General features: G+C 37.3%; 1 protein-coding gene across 2 annotated transcripts in view; it reads right to left on the reverse strand.

Moving 5' to 3' along the window:
* The window catches only part of Magi2 (membrane associated guanylate kinase, WW and PDZ domain containing 2), a 1,283,934-nt gene that overhangs the window by 139,495 nt on the left and 1,118,918 nt on the right, over positions 1–25,521 (reverse strand). Inside the window, exons 13-15 of one of the 2 annotated variants that reach the window (XM_027926400.2) lie at positions 16,868–16,909; positions 9,909–10,000; positions 364–556 (exon numbers count right to left, since the gene is read on the reverse strand). In XM_027926400.2, coding sequence (XP_027782201.2) covers positions 364–556; positions 9,909–10,000; positions 16,868–16,909 — 327 coding nt within the window. The remainder of the gene's footprint in view (positions 1–363; positions 557–9,908; positions 10,001–16,867; positions 16,910–25,521) is intronic. The other variant, XM_027926401.3, reaches the window with a different exon arrangement.

Genomic DNA, 25,521 nt, shown 5'->3' on the forward strand with positions numbered 1-25,521 from the left:
ACCAAAATGAGGTAGTTCTTTGTTTGTAAATACAATGAGGAACATTTTCCAAAGGCATATTTTCCATTATTATAATGTTCTTCTTATAACTAGCATGTACCAAAGACCAAAGAGCATACATATCTTAAAATAGCCTCGGGCTTTGCTAGAAATTTTTAATGACTACATTTAAAATGTAGGTCTCAAAGACTATTTGGATTTTTGTACTAGTGTACTTTCAAAATCATAGTTGCTTTTAGACTATCTGGGTTGTTTTCATTCTCATGTAATACAAAAAGTCCTTTAAAGGTCTGTTTCAAGTGTTCCTATAAAAGCATCTCACCACCTAAGCTCCAACTCTTACTGCTGGCTCGAGGTACCTACCTCCACATAGCACCTTTCTTCTCACAGTGAGGTTAACCTGCCCATTGCGGGCTGCGTGGTGCATGAGGTCAATGACATAGCGGTGGGTCTTGCCAGCCACTGGAATCCCATCGACATAGACGAGCTCATCTCCTGGGTGTAGGCGGCCGTCTCTGTCAGCTGAGCCCATGGCAATGACAGCTCCAATCAAAATCTAGAAAAGCAGTGAGAAGGAAGGGACATTCACATTTCAAACATGAGTGTGAATGTGTGTGTGTTTGTGTGTGTGTGTGTGTGTACTTGAAAAACGAGAGCCTGGAAGGATGCCCTGCTGATTCTTTGAGGTTGCTTACTTCTAGAGAAATAAATGTTTGGAACTTACAGCTCATTGCCATAAAGTTTAGGGACACCTGCCTCCTGGCTCATAAGTGTTCCCCTTAGGAAAAATTCCAACTTCAGATAATGATGCTAATTGGCCAGCACACATGAATTCTGCATCGAAATGAGGTGGAGATCAAATCCTGGCTCCAGTTCTTATTTGTGTGAACTTGGGCAAGGCTTCTTAACCTCTGTGAGCCTCAGTTTCTTTACTTGTAAAATGAGGAAAATAATAATAGGACCTATTTTGCAGGGTTATTGAGAGAATTGAATGAAATTATGCATGCAAGGCATTGAACCTTTTTCTAGGCACATAGTGAGTGCTCAAAAAATGTCAAGGGGAATCCAGCTGTTGTACATTATTAAACTCTGAAGGTTCAAAGTTCTCTCTCTCTTTTTTTTTTAAAAAAATTTGGCTTTGCTTTGCTGGAGGGTAAGGAGAAAACAAAATAGAGCAAAACAAAACTCATAGTTGTTGTCTTTTTCTGTCCAGTTGAGTTACTCAAAAACAAAACTCAGTCAAATCTTCTCTAGATTCTGTTCCTGTGAGTATTCCCTAAGCACAAAGGACCTTCCCAGTTCTGCCTGCCCCTGGAGTGCTTGTGCTGGGTCAAGGCATATTGTGCCAGGAAACGAGGAGGAACGAATCCGGAAACTGTGGATATTGTTATAATTCTCTCAACTAGACACTTGGATGAGAGGAAATGCATACGGTTTCCCACACCCCATTAGAAACATTCAATTTGGAGCCCATTAGCAAGGCCTTTTTTTGCCTCAGAGGAAAGAAAATAGTACCAAACATTTTAGTTTTGCTGTTTAACCTTCAAATAATTTTTCCAACTCTTGAATGATGTTTTTTTTTTTTTTTTTCCTTTTTCTTTTGTCCGTGGCTGAGCCACACAGTATTTGAAGACACTGGTTACTATTAGCCTGATAATACCACAGAGGCCTTCCTCCAGGTTTAAAATCCTTATGAAGCGACACTTGCTCATAGGTTGATTTCTTTCAGGCATAATACATTCTTTCAAGTCCTGGACCTCTGGGTTCCAGCCAGCTTGCTCCACCTTGACCTGGAGGCATTCTGAGTCTTCAGGCTTGGCAGTGGAACGCCTCCTTCCTAGCTGGTCACGTTGCTCATGGTAGCTGCAGCATGGCAACCAAATCTGAATGGCCAGGACTTATGAGGTACACTATGAAGGACTCCGCCATCTGGTCCCATTGTGTAGTTGTCTTTCTCTACAGGAACAAAAATTCCAAGCACTCCTGCTGCTTTACCCCCTACACCTGAGGGGTGGGGAACAGATTTGCTTTTGTGTTAAACATTAGTGTTCGGAGGAGTGTTCAGGATTGCTGTCACAGGAAAGGCCTTGCATCTCCTGCCTCGGACTGGCTGCATAGTGTGGTTCTTTAGTCCAGAAGTTGGACATGCTTCCGACAGTCTCCATTTTCCCTTTTTGTCATGCCAACCTAAATTTATGAATTTCTTTCAAAGACGTTCTAATCTGTCCTTCAAAAGGCTCAACCCACTGTGGAGTACTTCAAAGACTTTATATGTGCTTTGTGTAAAATCCAGTTAATATGAATGTTTATATTTCTCGACTGGCCCCATGAAAAGCTGCATTTATTTGGGTTAGCCCAAAGAAAATGCTTCAACCTTTAGATTTCCTGTACACTTCAGTATATAGCTAGTTATAGAAAAAAAAAAGTGGTTTCTGAACTTCTTGGCTGATTAATTATCAATTTTGAGATATAGTTCCGATTTACCTAATGAAAGTGAAACAAAAAATAGGGGTTACAACTAAGAGGGCCATAGCGGTAAGTGGGTTCTGTATGAAAATAATGAAGGCAAATATTCATATTGAAACATTCCTATTCCTGCTATAGGAAAAGAGCAAAGATACACAAGTACTCTTGAAGTTACATTCTGTGCTAACAATTTAACATCATTCATTGAAAGATCCCAGAAAAACATCTGTTTTCCTGACATATGGCTATGAAATGAGGTACTCTCATCATTAATTCACTTATTCAACAAATATTCATTGAGCCTAAGGATACTTTTAAATGCTTGAAATCCATCAGTGAGCAATAAACAAACATCCTTGCCCTACAGAGCTTCGATTCTAGTGGGCATATTATTGATAAAGGTGTAAATTACATAGTATGCAGGAAGCCATGCACGATAGAAAAAAATAGAGCAAGGTGTATAGGGGGATGTCAGTCATATGGCCAAGGTTCTTTAGAGTAGGCAACATTGAGAAATTGACATTTGAGCTGAGTGAAGTTCACTGGATTCACTTTATAAAAGCTTGAAGCTTTAATCTTTCAAATCTTCCTTTGTTGTCTCAGATTTTATAGATTTCTAAACAGTACATTCTATTAATACTTCAACTGAGACTCTAAAACAAAAAATTCAACATAATACTTTAATTTATTATGCAGTATTGCATAATTATTACATATTATTGTATAATTGCATAATTTATTCTCTATCTGGTTTCAAAAAAAGGTTGTTATAGTTATTAAAAAAAACTCAAACTAAGCCTGGTACAGTGGGTAGGCATGAGAGGTGCTTGTCCATTAGCTGTACTGCACACACTATATCACCAAGGGTCTGGGCATTCCCACCTGGTCTAGTGGTCATAGGATCTGTGGTTTCACTGGTCACATCTCAGGCCTACTGAGAGATTATCCTCAGGCACACGGCCTTGGAGAACTCATGCGCCACCCATCAGAAGCTGCTGCTTTTGCTGGGTAGAGGCTGACTACTCATAGTGGTACCACTTCCAGATCTCATGCAGCAGTGACACCTCAGCTGGTGGCAATTTTGTATGTCTGTGATTGGATTTCATTGCTGACACAGCGATAGCTCTATGTGCCTAATTAGGAAGAAAACACAGCTTTTTTTTTTTTAAACTTCAAATATGATTTGTTCACTTGACACCCTCTATTATTTCCCATTTGCCCCTTTAACTGAAGGACTGGATAATTTATGATTCCTTCTTGCCCTGTAACTCATGTTGGCTTCCCAATATATATGCTATCATGTTCACTTAAGATCTTGAGAATAAGCTCTGGGATATCTGAACCTTCAAGTTGGTGGTTCTCAAACTTTTGGGTGTACAGAAATCACCTGGTAAGCTTGTCAAAAACAGTTCTGTGCCCATCATCGGGAGTCTGATTCTGTAGACTTGGGGTGTGGCCTGAGATTCTGACTGTTTAATAAGTCCCCAGGAATTTTGGATGCTGCTGGTTCATGGATTAATCACACTTTGAGTATCAAGGCTTGGGCCATTCTTATTTGGTCCAATAGCCAAAGGCTCTATGGCCTCACTGGTCACTCCCAAGTTCACTGAGAGACTCTCCCCATGGTCTGAGCTCCCTGACCTGTGGCAATGATCACTGTCCAGGTCTGCTGAAAGGGGCTGGTTCCCTTACCCACCGAGTCACATCTTCTTCCTGGTCTTGCTGACTCTTGGCCACAGTGTCACTTCTCTACAACATCCTGATTTCTCTGGTCCTGAAGGAAGAGCTTTGTAGCCAAACAGATCAACAAAGATTGTGTGTCCCCACAACTGATCTATGGCCCTTGTCTTTCCAAATGCCTCCCCTAAACAAACAAACAAACAAACAAAAACCACCAAACAAATAAAGAAACAGAACAACTCTATAATTCTACTCTATCTCAGGCTCTGAGGACTCAGAACAAAATAGAGCATTTGATGTGAAATAATAGTAATTCACATTCAAGTGGCTGATACCCCAGTGAGCCAGGGAAAAGACTAATGCTAAAAAGAAAACAAAAACAAACAAGAAACAAATAAGACCCAAAGCACTCTCTCCAGGCCTTTTAATTCCTTTAATTCTTTCCTCACTACCCGTCCAATGTTATTCAACACCAGAAGATCTGCTCTGCAGTTAACTGTGGCTGGGACAATTTGCCACTGTGGCAAACGTTTGCTTCGGAAAGTTCTTCATGAATTTGCATGGGATTCCTGAGGCCAGGAATAGGTCCATCATCTCTTTCTTTGAATGGTTTTTCTCCACACAGGCCTTTCTCCATTGTAGTGTTTTTCTAGATCTTTCCATCTTGATGCTTTTCCATCTCTTTCCAACTCACAGCTGGAAATCCCATTTTTTGTTCTTTTCTTGTATTTTTTTTTTTTAAAATTCTTTCTATTGTTATTTAACTGTGAAAAGTATTTCATTTTGCAGGAAAAATGTCTATATGCATTGTTTGAGCTGGAGTCCTGCTGTTCATTGTTTGCTGAGAGACTTGTTCTGTTTAATGCGCACCCTGGGATGTCAATTTCATTTCATATACATGGAGGCAGAAACCTGTTTGATGTTACCTATGAGACCTCCTGTGGTTGGAAACCTAATCACCCTACATGCCTCTCCCTTTGTAGCACACCAGCAATTAAATCAGGTTAGTGCACTCAGTGTGTGTGTCATCTCTGGGCTTAGAATGTGGGAAAACAGGAAGGAGAGGCAGATGGGGGGTCTGTATAGTCGACTCCCTCTTTCTGACATGGTGGTTCTTAGGTGCCACGTTCTGGTTTTCAAGGCTCATTTTGTGGCTTTGCTTGTGTCACGGAGATTTACGCTTCTACTTTCTGGCTTAAGTGTCAAAACTGTAACTTGCCACGGGAGCGTGTCATAAGTCATTCAAATGAAGGAATAAACAGGAATAAACCTAAATAAACACAATAAGGATAACCAGAAATCCATGTAGTCAGAGGAGGCTTATCATAAATACTTAAAGTCTACCTACTGAAGGGGAGAAAGGACTTAGGAACACAAAGCTAATATTCAGAAAGGTTGGGAATTTGGAAACTTGTGTCCAAACCAGGTGGAAAGATGTCCTGAGGCTGAGTGGATGACCATGGCTGCATTGCTTCATTTTGAGCAACGTGTGTTCCAATTGGGTGACAATTCTCTGGCTTTTGTGACATGTAGTGTTGCAGGACCTATCTTTTCTTAAGCTAGCCAGGGCTATGCTCTTCCCATGACTCAGTCAGGCAAGCCCTTCTACTTCTGGTAGAGGGTGGTTAACTGAAGATACTATTGACTGAATGGAATGCTGGGTCACTCCCCAAACAGACAAAGCATGAGCTAGAAAAGTAAAAAATTCACATTTTAAAGATTGTATTAACATAAGCATCATGGAAGGAGTTGTAGCTTTGTTGCTTTGCCTTATATTTATTTTACAGGTTAGTGTTTTATTTGTATTTGTATATGGGAAATGGGACCTGACAATATTTTCAGCGCTCAGAGCCTGTGAAGATTATGATCTGGACCTGGTTGTAGACTCACATGGCATAATATATGCACCTTTCCAATTTCTTTCAATCCAATCCTTCAGGATGGGAGTCTCAAAGATAGTAGGTAAATTGAGCAACATTGGCATTAAGGGGAGTGGGGTGGGAAGTGTGGCCATGCTCAGTCTAAAAGGGAGTCTCCTCTTAGTTTAGCCGGAGCCTACAGGACACAGAAGCCAGAGAAAGTATGAAATTCAGACCATTATTTGTTCTGAGAAGCTCAGGTGACAGTCTGTCTTGGTAAAAAGCAGTTTTTAAACACTCCATTTAACAAATATGTGTTGCATCAGGCTCTGTGTGAGGTGTGGAAGACAGACACACACACACACACACACACACACACACTATTTCTTCACAGTTCTTGCCTTCAAGAAACTCACAGATTGGTATGAAGAAAGAAGCATGTCAGTCAGTGTATTCTGGAATAAACAAGAGAACTCATCTTTTTTTTTGGTAAAACCTCCTTAGGTTGGTCAGTTTGAGGTATTATGATAACACAATGGGTCTATTTCAATTTACTCTTAAATGCCCTATAATTGTTGTAGCTAGTGCTAAACATACTAGCTAAAGGATCCCACAGATTGATCCAAAATAGTATAAAAATACCTTACAGTGGTATTTTATTTGAAGCATGGTTTAATTTTGTTTCATTCACTTGGTATCTTTAAAGCCTATGGTTTTGTAATAAAGAATCTGGCCTCAGTCTAAAGAGAAGTCTGGTCATTGTTTCTGGTTTTTGTAAGGTAACCTCCAGAGTCTTGGAATAGGAAGGTGTTTGCTGTCTATGGTAAGCCCCTTAGACCACACTTGGTAGTTTAGTTGAAGGAGGTGACCTTCAATGGTGTGGGGCCAGCCACACCATTAGTCTTAACAGAAAGACCAACCATGAAATAAAAGGGTTAGGTCTTTTATACAAGCATGACCTCTTGGAGAAGAGTGGGCTAGAGACTAAAATCAGTGAGCAATAAATGATTCAATCAATAATGCCCACGTAATTAAACTCCCATAAAAACTCTGGACACCAAAGTTTGGATAAGCTTTGTCCAAACAACAATCCTTGGTTGGAAATTCTTGGTGGGTCCATACTAGAAGGAAACATGTCCCTGGTGATGGGGGAAACTTTATATTTGAAATGTTTCCAGACTTTGTCTAACACATCTCTTCTCTGTTTTTTTTTCCTAATTTGTATCCTTTCCCTAAAATAAAACTAATTATAAGTCTAACACTTTTTTTTTTTTTTTGATTTGTGAGTTGTTCTAATGAATTGACAAACTAGAGCAAGGCTGTGTAAGTTCAGCACAAAGTGAACCTACTTCACAGCGGGTACCCCCAGTGGCCTTAGACTGACCCAGTTCTCCCTTTTACTTGCTTGTAGCTTTCAAGAATAATTATAGAATATTCTGAGAATGCAACATCCTGAGAGAAGGAGGAGACGGATAAACCCTGAGCTCTATTCTAGTTTCTGATAGAGACAGGGCATCCTTCAATGCTTTACTTCAGATAGTCATATTACTTCAGGGCATCAAACCCACAATGGACTGCTTTTGGATTTCCTCATCTCTGATAGCAGTGAGCAATGAGCAGTTGAGACTCCATCTGTCCTGGGAAGATTTCTTGAGCCCTAGGGGATCAGCCCACTATGAATCTTAGGCTGCTGCTGTCCCTTGCTTCTGATCTCTAAGTAACACACCTACTTTGTGTAACTTCTTCATCCTACTTCATGTATGGATGTTCTTTCTCACTGGACTCAGCAAGTTGGTGACCAGTACATGGTGAACCTACTTTACAGCAGGAACCCCCGAGTCTATGGCTTTGGTGAGAGTGTGGGTAGTTTGTAGAATTCCCGTAGACTATGAAGTTTAGCAAACTTGTTTTAGTTGATATCAGGAATCTTGGGCAGATGTGTCAATGTGAAGGACTGACCGGAGGACCTTGAGTTTGGCTAACTCTGGACACTGGTACATTTGTCAGTGATGGAGTACTAAATAAAAGAGGAAGATGAAGTATCTTCTTAGAAGGAGTTTAATATTTTGCTGATCAAATGAAATAGGCAGACACATGAAGATATTAGACAACAATTCTACAGGAAGCTAGGTCAGATGAATATCCTGTGGCAGCCAGGAGGTTTGTGGGTATAAATTGATGTGTTAAGTGTTTCCACATATGAAAGTATTTATGAAGGTACCTCATAATATTTTCAGTTCTACACATAGAAAATAATATGAGCTATAGAGAGGAATGAGGTTGGAGGGCTGACCGGGTGACTGAGGATCCCAGATAAATTCAGAATTAGGGGACAAAAGGAGAAAGGTCTGAAGCTGTGAAGAAGAGGCACATGAAACTAAGACTCATTTCTACTACCTGTGACACAAGATCCTTAACTGAGTCCCTTCATACATTTAAGCCTCAAGTTACTTGAGCCCTATATATTTACCTCAGCATTCTCTCTCCTTCCAAAACACTCAGGAAAATCTTGCCAATCCTTGGAAAATGCACGTTTACATCTTCTTTGGCAGCTGAGGATTCAGTGATGTGCTGGTGTAATGTTGCTAAATTTTATCTCCAGGAATTAGGAAATGTTTTTTCCCCCTGAGAGTGTCCCCATTCTTGGAGTTCAAGCTCAGCTTCCTGAAGTTTGTCCTAAGAGACATCAGTCATCTAGTCCAACTCTTCTTGCAGGGCCAAGGAATCCTCTCCAGGTTCCTCTCAGGTTGTTGATTTCTGCTTAAATACTTCTGGTGTGAAGAAGCTCACTCTTTATCAATGTAATCTACTTGATTTGGGGACAGTTTTAATCATTATGGATCCCTTTTATGCCCATCAGTTTTATTTTGTTTTTGGGAAAGACAAAGTTGATGACAATAAACATTTATTCAGCATTTAATCTGATCCAGTCACATACCAAGAGCTTTAATGTATGCTATCTTTATTGCTTCAAGCCACTCCACGGTGGAGATAGGAGAAAGTTTCCTGTTAGCCTCATCTTGCAGGCAAGGAGACTGAGGCTTAGAGTTTAAGTGCCTTGTAAGGATGCAGGGCAGGTACTAGAGCAGGAATGGGTTACTGAAATCTGACTGAACAGCTGTCTCTTCATTTATTCTACAATACATCTAAGATAAACTCAAGATCTTTTACATTGTTTTATAGTTGATATTTGAGTACATGCTCATAAATCTAGTTTTGCTCTTATTTTCTGTGCATTAATGACTATTGCTATTTTATGCTTTCACCTTGAGGGGGGCACACACACCCCCTCCCACACACATATATGTATATATCAATATAAAGATTTCTCCACAGTCTTTCCCAAATTCCCAATATTGTGTCAACTGGAGTTGATTTCATAAACACTCTCAGGGTAATCCCTTAATTCAAATCTGGTTGAGATTTCATAGCACTCAGCTTGATTTTATTTCTACTTAGCCCTGTGTTTTCTCTTCCTTCTTGTTTTGGCTGCAAACATATATAATTCTGCCTGTGCAAGGCACCTCTTTATGTGCACCTTCTCTAGGGAGCATGTCTACTCACATGCTGCTACTCAGAGAGCCTGAGGCTCCAATACCATTAAATAATTGAAATACTCAAGAGGAATCCAATCCATTCTAAGAAGAATAATGTTCCTCTTTTAATGTGACTTTTGATGAGATATTGGCTATGGAGACCCTGCATGTTGTGAGAGCATTTTGAAGAGAATAGCAAGGTGGGAAAACAAAACAAAACAAAATAAAACACAAAACCCTCAATCTTTTTTTTTTTTTTTATGAGTTCTAAAACGTTTCCTCTCAGCTGTCATACTGAATGATATTTTCCCTAGTGTTTATATACATAATAGACCCCAAAGTGTGGAAATAAAGAGATTCAACTTACAGGCTGTCCAGGCTCATCTCCCCCGAGGATTCTGAAGCCAAATCCAGACTCCATCCTCCGAAGGTGGACATCCAGTTCCTTATAATCTGGACCTGGCATAAAGGAGATCCCATTGAGTAATGAATCCTGCCTCCTCCCCACTCCCTGAGGAACTAAACACACCAATGATAAATTAATCTGTGGATGTGATTAATGAGAGTGCAGTTAGAGTCAAAGGAAAGCATAGGTGTTACAAAACCATGGCAGCAAAGTAGTCCCACTAACAGTGACCAGCCAAGGGTATTACTAGGGTATCACCAGAGGGAAAGAGAGTACATGAATGTTCTGAGTGGAAAAAAAATGTTCTTTTTGTATTTTTAAAATTTTCTTGAGAGCTTTTGAATTGCCCTCAAGAAGCCTGGCTATGATATTGAGAATATTTACTCTGATCACTTCAGAAGAGAGAGAACAGATGGTAAAACCTGGAACTACCTAGGAAAGTATTACTAGTAATTTACTAGTGTCTCTTTACGATTTGATGCATACTTTAGGGGTATGTGTGTATGTGTATAGGGTATAATCTTATGCCTAATGAAAATTATCTTTTAAGACTTTTATAATAATGATGCTAGGCTTATCTTGGTGCCAACAACCTGGGTTATCCCTAATGATATATGAAAGGCAAGTCTTCACCTTTAATATGTGGGTAAATGCTGATATCTGTCTGGTACTCTCCTAAAGAAAGCTGAATCAGGCACCTGTTATATGTGTGAGTGTGTGTATGTATATATATGTGTTCGTGTGTGTGTGTGTATGTGTATGTATGTATATATACATATATATATATATATATATATATATATATATATAGAGAGAGAGAGAGAGAGAGAGAGAGAGAGAGAGAGAGAGAGAGAACAAGGCTCGATGACCATCACTCCCTTTTATGACCAAAGGATATATAACTAATGTCTTTCTCATCCAATGAATAATGTAAATCTCTCAAAAAAGAGTAACAAATTAGACCTCAACATCTAATAGTCATCCTTTTTAAAGTATAGAAACATATATATTTTTAAAATGGGAGGACTTAGAAGAGTTTGGTTCCTATTAAATAGTTGGAACTGGGTGGTAAAGAAGATATGAAAACTTTGCCCCACATTCTATGGAACGTGATTGGCTTTTGAACTCAGTTAATTTTGTAGTTCATCTTATTTTGTATGAAGTCACATATTGGAGTGTGTACTAAGCCTTTGGGAGTCTGGAGACAGATGGAACAACCCTAAAAAAATCATAGCTGGTACCTGTACTCTTCCCAAGGGAGGGAAAAAAGCAAGGGGAGATAGGAGATGACAGGTAATGCCCAAACACTGTTCAGAAAGTTGATTCAGAAAACTTCAGAAACAACTGCTTGTGTAATCTCTTATCTAGATCACTTTAAGCTTAGAGGATCCTAGATCACATATACACAAAAAATACAAATAGGAGGTGACATATTTTTGACATTTGACAACATTTGACATGGTAAAGCAAGCCAATGTTTAACCAGAACTTTCCATCTACTCCCATACTCTTCTCACGTTGGCATAAGGTAAGTGGGAAATTGTTTCTCCAATGATTTCAGAACCCATCTATATTGTACAAAGAACTCCTAAAGGAGTTTACTGCATGTTCCATATTATTTCTATGTAAAGCTTTTCCTCTAAGGAAATACTAAAATTATGACAATCCCAGAAATGGAACTGTGAGATGTATCCAGGTAGAAGGGGGTTTGGCTGTCAGAGAATGCTATGTTTCTTGGGGCAATAGGAAACCTTTTTCTTGAAGAATGGTTCAGGACCTTTTTTTTTTTCTTTTTGGTTAGGACAAAACTCTAGATTTTAGCTGGTTAACTTATTTAACTCAGAAGTCTAGAGATGTGAACAAGGCATTTAACCTCCTTCTCCTATTTTTAATATGCCTTTTATTGATGATTTTGATTTTCTTAAGTTTCTCTGACCACTCCCCATGCCAATTTCAAATAATGGGTGGTTGAGTGCCAATGTTTCATTTTTGCCCTTCCATTCTAGGCAGAGATGGACAACTTCATGGTACATGAGTAGAGAGGCAAAGAGAGACCTGTTAGAGAACTGTGCCAGCTGATGTGATTTACTTTTTATTTCTTTGTTAATTTTGAACACAGATTTAGAGGCTGCAGGGCATGGAAATTTTAGAAAAATAGTCAACTGGAAAACACAAGTTTAAGTGATAGATTATGCCTTGAGGCAGCGGTTTTTTTCTTTTCAATAAGAGCTTTTAGAAAGACAAATTTTTCTTTGGTTTCTTTTTTTACTTATCTTTGAGTCTGCTCTTAAAAAATAGCTAAAATGATATGCACAAAGCTGGGAGACATTTTTTTTTCTTTCTCACTTTGTTTGATGTTTCTGACATTTGTTCTTCAGGCCTGATGACATGCTCAAGGGTTGTATCGAGCTTTATCTCTTCCCTAATTAATATAAGTGAAGAATTCCCAGGGCCAATTCTTTACTCTTTTGCAACAGAAGTTAACACTCACCACCTCTCTATCTTGTTTAAAATAAACGATGCACACTGGAGGTTGTTAGATGAAGGGGTCTGGGAGATACCTGCCCAGACCTCAGTCACTGTGGCTGTCAATCAACGATGCCTCACTGGTATCCCTTTCTCTTTTGCTTGCTTGTTTGTTTTCTTCCTGTGTTATTTTTCATTTTATTCTCTTTCCTTAGCCCTTTTTTGCAGAACTGTCAAGGGCACTCTTAGATATTGCTTGGTACAACTCAAGAGGAGGCAGTACTTGTGAAGAAATGAATTAAGAATTCTTTGGACATTAGTGTTCCATGGTCAGTCATGGCCAATGTTTTTTCTTCCTTGGAAGTTGGGTCCCAGGAGACAGAAGCATTATGAAATAAAACATCTCATGATATTCTTCCCAAATAGGATATGACCACAGTAACAAGATACTGGAATGAAATTTATAAGTCCTAATTTATCACATACCCATATTGCAAAAGATAACATTTAAGAAGTAGCAAAGAGAGGCCATATCCAGATATCAGAACAACCTTTCTTATAATAAGGAAAAGCAGAATTTTAAGAGTTGATTCCTGTTTTGTATTAAGACCCCAGGGGGCTTCACATGTTATATATACCGTGGTCTTGCTTTTGAAAGTATGACTTTCTGTGTGCACGATACTAAGGAAAAGACTGGATGACTGAGCACAACTGATTATTTTTATGAATGAATTCAATCTTCAAAAATGCAAAGAACGGCATTATTATGAATTAATTTGGCACATGGGATGATGTTGAAAACATCAATTAAATTTTGGTGCTTGAATCCCCTTTTATGTTTTAATTAAAACATAAGTACCATGACTTATTATCACAGTTTGGCACAAAGAATGCATTTATTGCATTTTTTTTTTCCTGGTAAAAAGAGCATTTTTTTTCTCTCTGTAAAGACATCGAGGGTAAAGACATCACAAAGAAGGAACCAGGAATCAAACGTTATTAAACACGTCTCTACGTTCTATATTTCCATGCACTCTAGATACAGAATGAGTTAAAAAATAATTAGCTTCTACTGTTGGAATCTAAGATGACCAGATAAGTACCCAGTGCTTTTGCCTTAAAAGAATCCCTTCTCTTAACCTTCCTTCTTCATTCTTTTGGGAATATGAACACAGCTGGGCTGGGCATGTTTTAGCCATAGTAAAAGCTATTTCCCACTTTCTGTTTGGTTTTCTTTCTCAGCCTGCAAATAAGCTCAGATTTCCCCATCCTAAATACTGCCTTGTTCCCCTCTTCCATCTTCATCTTGGAAGAGTAGTCTCAAGTGGAACCTTCTGCCCATTTCTGACTTTTTCTTGCCTGTCTGCTTTCTGCTCTTTGCATCGCCAAATTCTTTAAGGTCATTGGTGACATCCTAAGGACCAAATTAAACAGCTTTTTCTTTTCCTCATTCTGATAGATTTCTCTGCCCCCTTTGATACTGCTGATACATCTGTCGTGACTCCAGAAGATTATGCTAAGTGAAGTTAGCCAATCCCCAAAAAGACAAATGCCGAATGTCTTCTCTGATATAAGGGGAGTGACTCAAAATGGAGTAGGGAGGAAGAGCATGGGAAGAAGACTACCTCTAGATAGGGGAGAGGGGTGGGAGGGAAAGGGAGGGAGAAGGGGAATTGCATGGATGGTGGAAGGAGACCCTCATCATTGTACAAAATACATGTATGAAGATGTGAATTTGGCGTCAACATATCTTGTATACAGAGATATGATAAATTGTGGTATAAAGGTGTAATAATAATAATAATAATAAAGCTCATGTAAAAAAATAAATAAAAATTTTAAAAAAATCCTAAACAAAGAAAGGTCTCTTTTGGAAGTGGTTTCTGTGATACTCCACACTCTCTCTTGCCTTTAGGTAGAGTTTCCCATTCAGATTCTTGGCTGTATATCTCATTGTTTCTCACCAACATTCTCCCTGGATGTTGACATAATTATCTTTGTCTATGAGAGTATTCTCTTTTGCACAACCTGTAGCAATTGCTAAATAAATTTCTTGAATTTAGTTGTTTTATAACACTCACCAATCTACTAGACTCCATAAACCACAGCATTGTTCCCCTAAGGAGTTATCACTTAATTCCATAAATATATTATTTAGGACTTGCTACTATCACTTATCCTTTGGAATCTATGGCTCTTATGCAGATAAATAATATACCTTATAATTGTGATAAATATATACAAGTAAAAATCATGATAGATAATTTGATAAAAACATTCCAGACACATGAGAAATAATATGAGGGACATATTTATTGGATGTAGTTGTTATTTCCTAAATTATTTTGATAATTTGTGTACATTTAACAAAATATTTGGATTGGTTCTTTGCTTAAAAATCTGGACTGCACAATAGCATGATGTATTCAAACTGTATTATTACCATTGTGTCTTGGGTAATACTTTTTAATGTAAAAATATGACCCTGCACATACATCATGACAATCTAAGCTACTGGGTAGCCTTTCTCTTCTATCTTCTTTTGTTTTTTAAACAAAGCTGAGATTTTCAAGAAATGGGCTTGAGGAGGCCAATAAGCTGAGACTTAGAAGAATTCTAAATTAAATCCTAATTTACTTTTGCAACTATAATTCTGAGTTTCCTTTTACCTTCTGGGGATAATATAGCCTTTAAAATTACAAGAATTGTATAGTCAGTATATGAGAGTAATCATGCTTTAAAAATTTCAGAGCAAACTAAACAAATACTTTAGATATGACTTAAAGACAAAATGCTAGCATTATCTTTCATATTTCCTACATATCCCAAAAAATGACATGGTAACTTACAGAATGAAATGAGCTCAAGCACATATAGTCTCCAAGGGGTGTTAGAACATGCTGAGATGGATAATGAGCTGTCATCATGGAAATACTCTAGAAATGTGTGCTGTAAGCCTGAAGTCCTGAAGTAGTGCTGTTATTAAGAAATACTCTTTTCTGCAATTGTTTCAGTGTTCAGGTTTTCAATTGAGTGGTCTAATCAGCTGTTTGAAGCATTTGCATTATTAATTCTCAGCGGAAAAAAAATCCAAATCTTTTTTCCTCCTTCATATCTACAATAATGTGAAACCAAAACTGGTAAGTAGTTTTGGAATGGATAAACAAAAACCTATTTTCAAGTAAATTAATTGGATATTTCTAAAAACTATAAAATGTAAAACTATGATATTCTCTTTTTACAATTTTTTAATTAATTTTTTATTTGTTTAATTAGTTACACATGACAGTACAATGATCTTGACATATCATACATTTAGATGGACACAATATCTTTATTTTGTTTATCTATTTTTTTTTTTGTGGTGCTGAGGATCAAACCCAGTACCTCACATGTGCGAGGTAAGTACTCTGTCACTGGGCCACAACCCAGCCCTAAAACTATGATATTCTATTCTGACTTGAAATACTATTGGGATATAGCATTTTATAATTGGTATTGTTTTAAAAAATAAGTTGATATAGGTATTTAATTGATCTGAAAATAACTACAATTTATATTAGCAAAATTTAATTCTTCAGAAATGTCTACATGACACAAAATTAAGATATTTAACTTCTTACTTCTATTTATCGAGTCCAGTGAGGTCTAATACAAATAAAATGTAAGATGCATAAGTAATTTAAAATGAGTTAGCAGCCACTTTTCAAAAAGCAAAAGAGGAAAATCAACTTAATGTTTTATTTAATGTAATCATCCAAACTATCATTTTAAGATAAATCAACCTAAGTATATTTAATGAGATAGCATCCACCCCCTTTTATTTACTACATCTTTGAACTCTTATATGGATTTTATACATAACCTTATAGCATGTCTAAATTTAGAGTAGCCACATTTCACATTTTAGTAGTGAATTGTACAGCTCAGATCTAGTCAGTCTGATGGTTTTTGTTTTAAATCTAGTGTTGTACTAAAGTATTTTATGGAGGGCATTCAAGAATATGACAATTTTAGGCTGGGCATGGTGGTGCACGCCTGTAATCCCAGAGGCTATGGAGGCTGAGGCAGGAGGATTGAGAGTTCAAAGCTAGCCTTAGCAAAAGCTAGGTTCTAAGCAACTCAGTGAGACCCTGTCTCTAAATAAAATACAAAATAGGGCTGGGGATGTGGCTCAGTGGTCTAGTGCCCCTGAGTTCAATCCATGATATTCTCCCCTAACAACAAAACAAAAAGAATATGACAATTTTCCTTTTTTGTTGTTGTTGTTGTTGGCAGGCATTTAGACCCACCCTGATGAGGCTTGCTCTCTGTCTTGAACACATGCATATGTAGGCGAACAAAATCAGCATGGTGATTACATGCTACACAACTGATACTACTGAGAAGAATGGCTGGTAACACAAAATGGAAGACATTTGTTCATAGAACTGTAAGTACTGAGGAATACTTGCCAGAGGAATCCACTCGAAAACTGGTCCTGGGTGGCACTTGTTCTGGATAAGAAAATGGGGAATTAAAATGGAAATTCATTTATGGCATTTAAAAATTTATCTTCACTTTCTTTTGATTGCTTTTATAACTCCACCCCACCATATCTTGTGTTTAATGATTTTTTTTTTCTCTAAAATCCATGGAAGTTAGTGGACAGGTTTGCCGTACGTTTTTGTATGAGTATGCCTGAAATAGAAAAATCTGAATTCTTTTAAATCAGGATGGAAAAAAAATCACCATTTTCAAATATTATTAACCCTTGATTCTTATTATAAGAATGCTTATTTAAAAGCAAAATCAACCCAGAACCTGAAATACATATGGTCAACAGGTCTCTTTTTTAAAAAGTCATATTATGATATTATATTACAAAACATTAAAACAAAAAGAGAAAAATTTAGCCAACGATTACATTGGTTTATGTATACCAGTCCAAATATTTTGATATTTCCAATTATTGGATAGTTGAAATTGTGAAGAAGTAATTGAGTTTATTTTACCAATAGAGACTCTGTGAGAGTTATGATACAATCTATGCTACATGTAACAACATAAAAATTCAGGCACATGAGTATAAAACACCTTTAAAATGTGGGAACATCCCATATTTAGAATTGTACTTATTGGAAAATGTAGCTACTGTGTCTTGGAAGTATTTGAAGACATGTTTGTCTCATGGGTAACATTTATCAGGGTTAAATAAGGATCTACTTAACAAACTTCCACCCTATCCCACACAGACATGTTTCAACACGTCCTGATCTGGAGCAGTTGAGCACAAAGAAAAGAACATAACTAAATGGTCCCTTGAATTTTATTCTGCCTTCCAAATCTACCACAGAAGAATTAAGCTTGAAAGATCAGTGCCCCAAACACTAAGACTTAGAGAAGTTGTTCATGTGCTCCTTTACAGAAAACTCTTCAAGATCATTTTGAGAAAAATTACTCATTATATTTAAAGGTCCATTTTTAAAAACTATAACTAAAATGCACTATCCAATAAAGTGCTCTTTGTTTCATTTTAGTATCATTATGGATAAATATTACATATTTATACCCTTCTCTTACTATAATTTTTCTACTAATACCTTCAGCTATTCTCTTCCTTTATCAATAAGAACTTTCCTAAACCACACACTGGCTTGATATGAGGTGGGCAGAAGACACATGTGAATAAGCCTGTGGTCAAGACATACTTCTTAAAAGATATGTTAAGATAAGCTGAGATATTTCTGAGAGATTGGCAGTCTAGTTTTGCCATCATGATGAACTTAATAGAAAGTTTTATCACATTGCTTTGCTTTTAAATCATGTAAGGAATTCCAGATGGAAATTAAAAATTCCCAAGCCTCTCCAAAGCATAAATTCACATTGTAGATGAAGGAACTGTAAAATTTTCTTGTAAGAACTGTTTCTCCCACTTTTAGACTTTAATATGTCCACTAGTTTTGGGTTAAAAACATTTTAGATCATTATTACTATTATGGTCATATAAATCATCGTGTAATTATCAATCATATACATGATTATCCCTTATTAGGAGCATTTTAGAGGAGGCAACTTGAAAGATGGTTTTAAAAAGAAGAGTGAGAATAAAGTACAATAGAACTTTCCCATTTTGAGCATATTAAGATGACATGATTTTATAATATTGTTGTGTCATATGAACCACAATAAAAATGAATATTTTTTTCATTCAACTTAAAAATTAAAATAAGGCTAAATTTTGATTGCTTTATTATTGAGCTCTGTTTGTTTCCAATAAAGACAGTCTTGTTCATCCCTGCCAGGTAAGCTGTATTTTCATAGTAAAGGCAAATTCGTTTCCTAGCAGAACTGTAATTTTTTTTTTAAGAACCTTCATGTTTACTGTGACTGTCTGGGATTATGAATGAGAAATATCCTTTCATCAAAGGGGTAGACCTATGTCAGGGAGGGAAGACTGCTACCTTCTAAACACTTCCATTAGGTTTAAAACTGACGTTTTATATTATCATAATCTCCCTAGGACCTACTTGTCATCCAGCAATTAAACTCCATTTACTGCAACCCTGATGGTCTCATGTTTATTCATGAAAGTACTTTGGTTTACACTGTCAACTTGTACTACCAACAAAATGCTTTGACATACTAAATAACTTTCAAGCAAGGGCTGATTTTAGAATCCACTTTTCACATTTTTCCTCTTTTCTAGCCCTTGTCAAACACTAAGTTTTAAATTATAGAATAAAATAAATTTATAAGTGATAGGATTGGATATAATTTGAAAAATACATGGGAAAAATAGGTGCTACATCACAGGTTATTTTACTGTTTATATTACCTGGTTCACATCATGGTAATTTTCTACTTTAAAAGGAACCTGAAGAAATATATATGTTATCATAACTTTTTAGAAAGCAACCCAAAGATACCATTTTTGAAACTGGGCTTCCAAATTAATTAAAATCTATGTATTAAACATGGCAAACACAGCTTAACTGGGCTTATTGATCTCTTTCATCAATACATTACAAGCTCAAAGTGATACATATGTGATATATTAGAAATTCCAGCTAAAAGGCAAATTTCTTCACAATTTTTTTTCAAATTATAAATATAAATTATACTAAGGATGGCAATAATGTTATTCTCATGGGAAAAGGGCCCAAAAAATTAACTTTCATGGTATAGTTGAGGATATTAAAATGATGTTAATTTTTCTTTTTATGATTCTAATGCTAAAGTCATTGGTAAAAGTATCATAATATTTATTTATCATCTTCTTTTAATATTTAGAAAAAGACTGTGCTCCAGCAAACATGTATGAGAGGTACTTTAATTAAGGCCACTGGACACCAACAATGTCTAAGAAAATCAGGCGAGGGCTCCATGTGCTCAGTGTGAGGATGCTCTTTGAGAAGGCAAGACGAACTTCCACGATCATTTGGATAGCTGCCTGCAGCTATGGCATCTATCAATTCACAGAAACCTTTCTTAAACCTTTTGACATTTCCAGTATGACTGTAGCAGGCAGTTAATTACATTGGAAAAGGAGACTGGAGCCAGGAAGCCTCAAGCAGAAGGACTCGTTCAGACTTCAGAGCTCTGGTTCTCAGTACCAGGGATGGCAACTGCCTTTGTGAGCTGGCTCCCACCATCACTCTGCAGAGTCTCCAGGGTGCGCTGCCGTGAAAAATTTTATTACACTACTTTCTCTCTCCAAAGGCTCTGGTGTTAGGATAGGAGGCAGCGGAAACGATGACCCTTTGCTCACTGAGCTGAAAAACCCCAATACTGTAGAAGTGCAACTACCTATTTGTAATTATCCATAAATTATACATGCATTACAATACTGAACAATGAAATAATTCAATAACTGAACAAATGAACAACAGAAGAGAAGGATAAACACCATAGATGTGAAAGACACAGCTGTCCATTTTTGATCGGCTGTAAATTATAATTTCATTTCAGGCGTAGCACTAAAGAACAGCCTTGCTTCTCCATTATGCTCTTTAACTGGCCTGGGGTTACTTTTTATGACAACCTTGGCTGTGATACTCATTGCTTATAATAGGTTAATGCTTTCTAATTTCTGGAAAGAAAAATTGATTGTATGAGCTCTTTTGAAGAAATTTCTGTTCTAAAGGAGTTACACCATAAGGCACATTACACCATATGGATTGTTGACACTTTTATGATCCTACATTTGAGTGATGTCTTACTCCACAGGAGTGTGGACATGCTGTACCTCATAAATTGTTTATTTATAATAACCAAGGTTCAATGGGAAAAGAAAAAAAAAGTTTGGAAAACTTCAGTCATAATTCAACATGGGTTTAAACCAAGCAATGGAACCACCAGGGATTAGTTTAAGGGAATGAGGATTTTCCTTCTCTGGATATTCTTGTTTGCACCTGCTTTTTTTTTGCTCTAGTTTCCAAGGCTGAGGTGTGGAGCATGCCCAAGAAATACCCCCATGACCCGAGGATGATAAGACAGTCCTTTAGAATGAGTTTAGCTTGAAGAAAAGTGCAGTACAGACCTCCTTCCTAAATCAATAGGCTTTCATTAGAGTGATCGAAACTGTATTTCATAATATTCCAGAGTAATCCACAGTCATTTTCTTTGAGAAGCATTTTATATCCCCTTAGCTGGTAATAAAAAAGGGGGCAAGAGGGAGAGGAGATGTGATAGGTATCTATTTGCAGTTATCTAGGTATGATTGTTCCTTTGGGCAGCAGACAGAACTCCCTTTCATTTCTGTGAATATTGTGACGTTGAATTTGACTTACTCTGTGATAAGAATGAGAACTCCATGGCGTAGTATAACTGTGACACTCTCCTACCTGTTCTTTCTAATTAGTTTGCCAGGCTCTGGATCTACACAGAGGTACAATTTCTAGGTATAGGGGGAGTTCCCTGGGAGTTTGGCTACCAACACAAACTGCCACATAAGCTTTTATCTTAAATTAGAGATAAAACATGTAGAGGTAAAAATATGATTAGACAAAGAAATTAACTTTAAAAAGTTAGTTTTCTGAGTAGATATTAAAATTTTTATTCGTGGAGTACATGTTTTTTCTTGGACAGTAATGATGACTATTTCTTGAATAGCCATATAGATTATATAAATTATATAGATTATATAGTAAAGGGAAACCATGTAATGGTTTTGGAGAAGAACAGACCAGAGAGTCAAAGGGCAGCTACTAATAATTACCCCAGGCCAACACACATCAGGACCATTCTGGGAACACTGTCTCATGTAGACACCCTGGGTAGTCTTTTGGGTTTCTGGACCAGTAAAAGAATTTCTGTTATATCAGGATATGTGGTTGAAGCAAGGACACAATCACACAGAGACAAAGAATGGCAGGAGGAGCTGAAAGGAGAGAGGACAAGGCCTTTAGATATATCGTTTTTCTCTATTATTAGAGATGGTACAAATAGTTCAACATTAGGAACGTTTACAAACAGAGAGCACAAGCTGAACCTCTTGTGATTGCAAAGAAAAGTCAAGTCCTTCCTTCATGAGACTCATGGGAAAAGGACAAAGAAGACAGAATTCAAAAATAGCATAGTTTGTCCTACGGAAGTATCTCCCTCTGCTTTCAGTTTTTAAAATTGTAAGTAATAGAGACAGCAAGAAGTCAGTTTATCAACAGAGACTAACTACACAAAGACAAACATGACATTTGTCTAAGGTCTTTGGCAGAGAGGCATGTGGGGAGATATTTGTTCCTTTTTGGAAATTGATGATATAGGTTGAGCATCACTAATCCAAAATTTTGAGTGTTGCCATGGCTCTGCAAGTGGAAAATTCCATATATGACCTTATGAGATGGGTCACAGTCACAATGACAACGCATTACAAATATTTGTATAAGGTGTATATGAAACATAAATGAATTTCATGTTTAGACTTGAGTTCCAGGTAATATGTGTGAAAATATTCGAAAATCTGAAAAAAATCCCAAATCAGAAATACTTCTGGACCCAAGAATTTCAGGGAACGTCTACTCAATCTGTAATGAATTGAGTTAAAACTTAAAAAAAAAAAAATTCCTGGGCATCCTGGGCATGGTTCTACTTAAATATTTAGGCATATAAGCTTAAGCTTATATGGAATTAAGTTAGAGGAAAAAGAATTTCTTTCCATAGAGTTTGCCAGTAACAACTAAGACGAGATACGGCACATTTAGGGTGGTACAGCTGAGACCCTAGTAACAACTAAGACTTTGATTACTCAAAGATATTTCTCTAACATGTATTCTCTAGATCAGTTTTGTACATGGAAGTTGAGAAACTACCAGAATTCTAATGATTTTACTGGACAAATTCACACATTTGAACACTAATATTATTGGTGGTGTTGTGTAAGCCGACATTGTTCAGGAATTGTTTTCCTACGTGTGCATAAGCTTCTAATGAGTAGAGATTACTTCTTGTGAACTTTCTCTTGTGGAGGGTCTAGAGGAGTTCTTGACACATAGTGAGTGTTTCGTATACTCTTGTTGATTAATATGAAGCCTGGAGGTGCCACCTCTGGGTACTGCACCTAATGCTCTAATGTCAAAGGTATCACTTGCCTGCTAGGCAGAAGAATCTTTCTTTCTGTGTCTTTTTTAGTCCTTACCTCATCTTAAGGTGATCTCATGAAGACTGGAAGTGTTTCTAATTTTCCTTCAAAACAGTACCTGTCATACTGTATTTCCTATGATTCTAGTATCCTGTGGTTGTCTTCATTTGTTTAAAATCACATTTTTTTTCCAGGAGTACATCTTTATTAAGATGTCCTGTGCATGCACATTAAAGTGTCAGCATAATCTAATTATGAGTCAAATGAGGCACAGCAGCATTTACATCATTTGATAAATTTCCCTCATTTGCAGGGGACTGGTGACTTGAATCCAAATATTTCTTGACAGCCTTGACAGAACAAACATTGTGTAACTCTGTGCAGCCCAGACTTGTGGGTGGAGGGCCATCCTTTAATTTGGTAATTGTACTAGTTTTGAATGTGAATGCTTCAAATCTCTTTAGTCTTAGATGTGGTTGTAAGAGATGGTACCATGAGATCACTACTGGCTAGGAAAAATTAGAATTTGCAGGTTTGATTAAGATTTCCTTCCCTAATCCATCTCTTCCACACTTTCCTTAGTCCTGCTGATTTTTTTTTCCCCTCCCAGGAAAAATTTGGGAAACACAAGAATAAGTAGAACTGAACTGAAATGTTATGCATGTGATTTAAAGGAATAAGAGTGGAAATGGTTCACAATCAAAATTTTGAATATTGGCCTTTCATTTGGGTTGTCTGATCATTGCATTAAAAAATAAAATTAATTGTTTGAAGATGATGAGAAGTAGACTGAGCTTTTCACCTATTAATTAGTTTTTTTAAAGTATTGCTTTAAAAAGTTAAGTGAGAATATGAAACTTTTTTCATACTAGGAAGCAGGGTATGTCCAGAGGGCATAGGGCTGTTTTATTCTTCTAAGATGCTGTCATGTCCCCAGCAGAGAGAATCGATGAGTTACAGAGACCAGAGAAAGCAACAACAGAACCTTCTGGTTCCTCAATCTTCAGGGGCCGAGCTTCCCTTACCTGGACTTGATTTCTGTGTTTCATTCACACTCCATTTAGTGTTATGAAATAACATGAGAGGAGAGAAAGATGGGAAAGGAAATTAGCCTGCCCCCTTTTGGCTCTCTGAGAGTTGTGACCTGAAAACATTACTGTGACCTCAGAAACATTAGAGAGAGCTGAGGAAAACAAGAATGTGGGTGCGATGAGAGCTGCGGCCACCGTGGCATGGGCAAGGGCGCTGGGGGGTGGCAGTCAGGAAGCCTGTTGTTTCTGCAGCTGAGAAGCAAGGGAGAATCAAGAACTCCCAGGGGAGGCCAGGAAAAGAAAGACAAGGGAAGGAAGGGAAGGCAGAGGCAGAGAACGGGAAGGCAATGAACAGATAAGGTACTGCAGGGGCTGGATAAGGAAATGAGAGTTCTTGTAGGATTGTGAGAGGGTCATGCACAATTCCTGTTCAGAAACTGAGGGCACAGACGACCATCAAGAGAAGTCAGGGAATAAATACCAACATGGCCTTTGTCCTGAATAACAAAGCTTTGCTTTGCCCAGGAAACTGCAAAAAGGATAGAAGCAAATGACTAATGAAGGGACAAAACCCAGGAGGAAGCATCTCTTAATGCTCTTTAAATCAAAGCAAAAATTGAAGCTAGCCAAAGATGTGAGGGTGATATTTTAATCCTGCAGTGAATTTCTTTCTTCCAAGATGGAAATCCTACTGTATCTCGCTCTCCTCTTGTTTACACTCCTGCTTCTTATTTCCCTATTAAATTTGTAAGAGCAGGACATATTGCTCATCTGTGGTATCTCCCCACAGTGCTGAGAGCAAAGTGGGTATTCAATAAATACTTGGTTTATTGAAGCAGAAAAAAGTATCAAGAACTGTGCCAATATCTCTTCAATTCCTTTTTTCAGTTTAATGAGCACTAATACTCTGAATTTATACCCTATATTATACAGCTAAAAATGCCTACTTTGTTCTTCCTCTTCTGTAGCAGACATCCTAATGATACAATCCTTTAATGATATCTCCGTTGTTCATCAAGAAGGGGAAGAATGGAACAGAGTGACTGTGATGTAGCTGATTATTTAAAAGTGTGTGCCTGGTAGATTCATTTTGATGAAAATGATTTCTCCATGGTCTGCTGTCCTAACTATTTTATCAACCAAAATTACTTGCACAAAGCATTGTAGAGAATGGGGAAAAGGTATTATGTTTGCCTTTCCTTTTACCAGCTGGGTGCATAATTCTCAGCCCCTGAGCTCATCAAAAGAGTAAGCAGATTTGAGATCCTCTGAGATCACACACAATTTAAAACTTGCTATCATGCTTCAATGATAAAGTTCGAAACAAGACATTGGTGGAAGCAAAGGAAATCAGCAGACTGTAAATGGGAGCTCCAGGGACCAAATTCTTTTCACCAGGCCAGGTTTCTTGATCATTTACTCAGGTTCTTATTATACACTATATTTTACACTCATGTCATTTAGATTCTAGTCCTCTAATGTGTGGAGGGAATGGCTTGTAAGATGGCAGAAAGATGCA

Source organism: Marmota flaviventris, chromosome 1, assembly GCF_047511675.1.
Source record: "Marmota flaviventris isolate mMarFla1 chromosome 1, mMarFla1.hap1, whole genome shotgun sequence".
Taxonomy (NCBI): domain Eukaryota; kingdom Metazoa; phylum Chordata; class Mammalia; order Rodentia; family Sciuridae; genus Marmota; species Marmota flaviventris.